The sequence below is a fragment of the Gossypium arboreum genome, chromosome 1, assembly GCF_025698485.1.
Source record: "Gossypium arboreum isolate Shixiya-1 chromosome 1, ASM2569848v2, whole genome shotgun sequence".
In the NCBI taxonomy this organism is placed as follows: domain Eukaryota; kingdom Viridiplantae; phylum Streptophyta; class Magnoliopsida; order Malvales; family Malvaceae; genus Gossypium; species Gossypium arboreum.
Window position 1 is genome coordinate 109,841,187 of NC_069070.1, and position 6,075 is coordinate 109,847,261.

Consider the following 6,075-nt stretch of genomic DNA (forward strand, 5'->3'; position numbering starts at 1 on the left):
AAAAAATAACTCGATTGGCATGAGCATTATTGTCAATACAGGAGGATGTGTATTCGAGTTCGTTAAAACATATTATCCTCCTATTTATAAACCGGGAGATATTATGAATAATTTTAAATATTGTGTATTAAAAGAATATATATATATATATATATATATATTCCGTTTGTATATATTCCAAAATTTTTACTTAATTATCTGGGTAATTTAATTTCCACTTGGAATATTTGTATTAGTAATTTTATTACTTACTGTGAATTGATAACTTTGCAGTCAACACATTTTTTCTTTATACCAACGACTTAATTAATGGCCCTTAATTAAGGGAAAGTTAATTTTTTTTTAAAAAAGAAGAAGGAAAACTATAATTTTAAAAATTTATTAGAATTATTAACAATGTATCAAATAATACTTTTTCTTACCTTATTAGTTTGGAATAATTTTATTTCATGAATAATTTATATGAATACTAATTATAGAATTAGAAAGAAAATGTCCTTATGGAAAAATTCATGATTTATTCATATAATAATATGATTTTGTTTCCAATTATTTTATTAGAATGATCTTTTTATTAATGAATAAGACAAATATATAACAGGTTCGTATTTCATAGTATATTATTACGGCTAAATCCATATATAGCTTAATTAGTGCTATACCTTGAGTTGAATTCGCCGGCATCGGAGACCGGAAACAAGAAAATCCGGCGACAATCTTGGGCTACTTATACACCCTCGCTATAATTACTTGCATGTGAGTCCCGTAAGTGTGGATTTTATTTCCATACAATTTCACCTCCTTTATTATTTTCTAATGTTTACCTAAAATATAAAATCAATAATGAGTAATTTGATTCTAATATAGGATTTGCATCGTTCAAGTTTTAAATTCAAAGGCATTTTAGGTTTTTGAAAAGTTAATTGTATATTAATACTAATTCAAAATTTTAATTTATATGCTGATTGAGTCTTAACTCAGTTGGTATTAATATTGTTGCCAATGCAATGGATTCGAGTATGCTAAAACGCATTATCCTCTTATTTAAGGGTTGGAGAGGAGTTATGGGTAGTTCTAGACATTTTATCAAAAAAATAAAAACTAAAAATTGTGATGCTACACTCACATAAAAGGAATTAAAAAATAAAAAATCTTAATTTAAATATTTTATTATATACATTATTATCTTTACTTTTTTAAACCCCTATTAAAATTTGGTGTTATTGTGCCAAGTAATACCAACTCAGAATTAATTTAAAACCTATTCCCTTATTAAATATTTTTTTTTGGTGAATAACATGATAAAGCTCAAATAACAAGCACGATTAATGCAATTTAAACCCAGATTTTATCTGGGGTGGTGAACACCCTTAACCATCATGTCAACACATTAAATATTAATTAATTTAAATTATGTATTTATATGGCCTGGCATTATCTAATATATAAATATTTATTTTATTTACCATACCCGTAATTTACATTTTTAGAAATTATCTCCGTATAATAAGGTACCCATATATTGTTAGTCCAATTTTGTCTTTCCAATCCTAGGCACTTTGGTTTTTCTCTATATATACATAGCTTCACTCAAAACTTTCCACCAAGAAAGCTACAGGGCATTCAAAAATGGCTCCCATGGGAGACAATGTTGTTGTTTCTAACGTAAACCTTGAGAAGCTTCTTAGCATGAAAGGAGGCAAAGGTGAAGCCAGCTATGCCAATAATTCCCAAGCTCAGGTCTTCTTCTTCTTCTTCTTCTTCTTCTTTTTTTTAATACTGAAACTTAAAAAAACTTAAACTATGTGTTTAATATTATCCATGCAGGCTTTACATGCTCGTTCGATGCTTCACCTTCTTGAAGAAGCCCTAGACAGTGTTCATTTAAGCTCCCCAGAGGTACCCTTCGTGGTGGTCGATTTGGGGTGTTCCTGCGGCAGCAACACCATCTACATCGTCGACGTCATTATCAAGCACATGGTGAAGCGGTACGAGTCGTCGGGGTACGAACCGCCGGAATTCTCTGCGTTTTTCTCCGATCTTCCTAGTAATGATTTCAACACCCTTTTCCAACTCCTACCTCCGTTAGCAAATAACGGCGGTAGTAGCATGGAAGAATGCTTAGCCTCGAATGGACATCGCTCCTATTTCGCTGCCGGAGTTCCTGGATCCTTTTACCGACGCCTTTTTCCGGCTAGATCCATCGATGTCTTCCATTCCGCGTTTTCATTGCACTGGCTATCACAGGTTTATTATTTTTCTTCTCTCATTCCTTCTACTTTCAAGTGTACTAGTTTTTTGGTCATGCCGCTGTATAATACCACGTCTCTAAGCAGGCGCGTATCCCAGCCCGTAAATGAAAATTTTTTATTTATCCATTTTAAAATGTTATACGAGTAAGGTAGAATTGCATTTCTAACTCCTAAAAAATAAAAATTTAATTTAATATTTTAAAAATTATAATTTAATTTTAATCCTTAAAAAAATTTTCTAGCTTTCCCTGTCTTTAAACTATTACATATGTATATTATCATATATATATATATCGAGAGAGAGAGAGTTTATTCCCGAGGATGATTTCTAAGGTGAAAACAATAGGAGAAAAACATAATCTTCAAGTTAATGTCATTTCATGGTAAAAGAAAATACAAAAGTTTAAGTGATTTTGAATGATCTTTAACCATCCCATTTTGGCCGGCATTGAGTCGGTCAAAAGTGAGTGCACAAAATGATAATAGTAAGTGTATATATATATATATATATTTGTCCTATTCCCTCTTTTTGAAACTTGAAAACAATTGGAACCCTAATTTTCTTCAAGATGTTTTGACTATATGTTTAGATTGGAATTAGATTGTGCTTTTTTTCTAATTGGGCCTAGAATATTGTTAATGACTCGTATGATTTTTTTTAAAATAATTAATGTGTGAATCTGATAAAATAATGCATTAAATAAGGTGGTTTCTAGAGGAACGGAAATTTGAATTTCCTGTAATTCGTAGTGGTAGTTGAGAGATTTATCTTTAACTTTTCCCATTCTAAACTTGGGTTAGTCTATTTTTTTAAAAAAAAAGAAGACTATTTATATAGAACATAAGGAAATCCAAAAGTACTGTTACAGTCTCGCGTCAATCCTATTATATATATTTGAATGTGCAACACAAGATTAAGACCAGACAAACGTTGCTGTGGTATGTAACATGGGACCCAGATGCCTGAAAGTGTGTTAGACCGAAGATCAACGGCTTACAACAAAGGGAGGGTGTTCATCCACGGTGCAAGCGACAGCTCAGCCAATGCTTACAAGAAACAGTTCCAGACAGACCTGGCTAAGTTCCTGAGAGCAAGATCCATAGAGATGAAGAGGGGTGGGTCCATGTTCCTTGTCTGCTTAGGCAGGACTTCTGTGGACCCCACAGACCAAGGTGGGGCCGGTCTCCTCTTTGGGACCCACTTTCAGGATGCTTGGGATGATCTTGTCCAAGAGGTACCTTTACAGCACTAATATTCACACTAATCACCCATGTTTACTTAAAGCTCTTCACTTTTACATGTGTCAACAGTGCTCCCCAATTGTCCCTAAATTATATCTCACATTATTAGATTCTTTCAATCACATCCTTTCCATTATTTACATTTCACCATAACATTGTCTTTTGGTAGGTTCTAGTTTAAGGTATTTACAATTGAATATAATATAATTTTAATGTTAAAGAAAAAACAAACATAAGAATTTTATACTTTAAAATAATATTTAGAACATTATTTACACATCATATCATTATTAATAAGAAAATTTGTCTAGTTAGCATAAGAGTGTTTTCAGTTATACTGAACTTTCTTATTGATATGTCAACGAAAGCGCATTCAATTAGATAAATTTTTACACTCTTTTTAAAAATAAATTATTTTCTTAAATTTTTCAAAAAAGTTAAATTTATTTTATCAATTAATGTCTTTTTCGGCATATTTGGCCAAGAATAAGAAATAATAATTTGTGCCTATGGTCTGTTACTGCAATTTGGCAGACCAAAAAGCAAAGGGAAACACCATGCAAAAGGGGAAATGATTAGGTGTGTTGGGGCTTAGTGAGAGCTTTATGATGGATTGTCACTGATCATGATTAAGTTGTTCGAACGCCAGCCGTTGGATGGTCTTGGTTAAGAGAATCCGCTCTAGCCCTCCACTTGTCTCCCATTGCCATGTCGGCAACAATATGATAACCGCAAGGCAGCGGTCCTGGGGGGGGTCCACATATGCAAACTGACCACCACCGTTGGATCAAGTTTTTTAAAAAAATCGATGTTTGACATAATCATGGCATTTAACAAGACGACAATAACAGTGATTTGGGTCCATTCGATCATTGTTGATGAAATTAATCATAAAAATGTTTCGTGGGACCAGACATTCTGTTGCAGCAAAAAGTGATGTAGTAGATGATAGTACATTTACGTATCATCCTCTCCTTTAATCAACTGTTCTATTCAAGCTGCCACAACGATTATCATCATAAGTTAATAATAATTTTATATATGTCCAATACATAATTGATTGTGATGGTGCAACAGGGTCTTATAAGTGCCGAGAAGCGTGACAATTTCAACATCCCAGTGTATGCTCCAAGTCTGCAAGACTTCAAGGAAGTGGTTGAAGCTGATGGTTCATTCACCATTAACAAGCTTGAGGTATTCAAAGGAGGCAGCCCTTTGGTCGTTAGCCGGCCAGATGATGCATCGGAGGTAGGTCGAGCGCTAGCCAACAGCTGCCGGACAGTTTCCGGGGTGCTAGTCGATGCTCACATCGGGGACAAGCTCAGCGAGGAGCTGTTTTTACGGGTGGAAAGCCGAGGCACGAGCCATGCTAAGGAGTTGCTAGAACAGTTGCAATTCTTTCACATTGTTGCGTCTCTTTCTTTTGCTTAAAGGAAAAAGAAAAAATGAAAAAGGCTTTCATATCCTTTTTTTCCCCTTTCCCTTTTGTGTGTTATTTCATTTCCCATTGTAATGAAAAGGGATATAGTATTAATTAATTCACACACAAAAGAGAGAGGGGAAAGGATCTCTTTTCTTTTTTCTTTCTTGTTAACTTTGTTTTGTGTGTTTTTTTGTGTGTGATTATAGTTAATGAATATTATTAATACTTTTGTGTTCCCTTGAATCCAAACTATTTAAATAAAGCCACATAAATCTCTTTTTCTTATTATTTTTTATTTTTGGCACAAATAAAATCGATAAGGGTTAATACACAATATCAACTGTAGTGATCAAAGAAGAGAAAAGATTATTGATTCAACAAAAGAGAGGAAAAAGATAATTAAGATGGAATCTTTTTTTGTTACCCCTCTCTAATGGAGTATTTGGATTATTTAAACCATGGATATTTTGAGTTGGATCCCGAATCAAGTTATTATATATTTTATTATAATTGTATAACAATAAGAAAATGAATAAATAAATATTGAAATTCTTATTAAATTCACTTAAAAAATGAATTTCATTAAAATTTTTTTGCCCTTTCTTTTTAAGAGGGGTGGGGTTCAATGGTAGTTATTTCGGTTGTAATGTTATTACAGAGTTATTTTTCCAAATGTTATTCTTGTCTAAATTGTACTTTAAGACCATTGTGGTTCTTGCATACTCCTTGTTTCCCTCTTTTTATTCTTTGACTACCAAAACATTTGAATTTTTTTAATTTCTTCATTATGTTTTAGTTGATTTTTTAAATGTAATTTATAATATTTTTATGATTTTTTTAATTATTATTAATTTGTTCTTTTTACTTTGTAGAGTAGTTGAACCGTCCACTTCGAACCGAGAGCCAAGAGTGCAACCAGATGGCCTCCAGTCAAATTCTTTCAACATTGCCTGTTAAGTAAAGACAGGATTTTTACACCAGGAATCAAATTCTTGAAATAATCAAATTACCCTTCTGGTAATTATAGAATTCTGATACATATCTGATAGTTCAATTGATGTTTAAGCAACCACTCGATCTATTCTTTCCAAACTGCACAACCAAAAGCATGTAATGTAACAAACCAGTAAGCATATACTACCCAAACTGATCATAACA

The 6,075-nt window shown here is 32.6% G+C and overlaps 1 protein-coding gene across 1 annotated transcript; it reads left to right on the forward strand.

Annotated features, from left to right (window-relative positions):
* The first annotated feature begins 1,544 nt into the window (after positions 1-1,544).
* Positions 1,545-5,160, forward strand: LOC108481923 (indole-3-acetate O-methyltransferase 1). The gene is made up of 4 exons (XM_017785007.2): positions 1,545-1,740; positions 1,828-2,247; positions 3,212-3,487; positions 4,572-5,160. The coding sequence occupies exons 1-4, from the start codon at positions 1,630-1,632 to the stop codon at positions 4,923-4,925; spliced, it is 1,161 nt and encodes a 386-aa protein (XP_017640496.1). The 5' UTR covers positions 1,545-1,629; the 3' UTR covers positions 4,926-5,160.
* Positions 5,161-6,075: the final 915 nt, after the last annotated feature.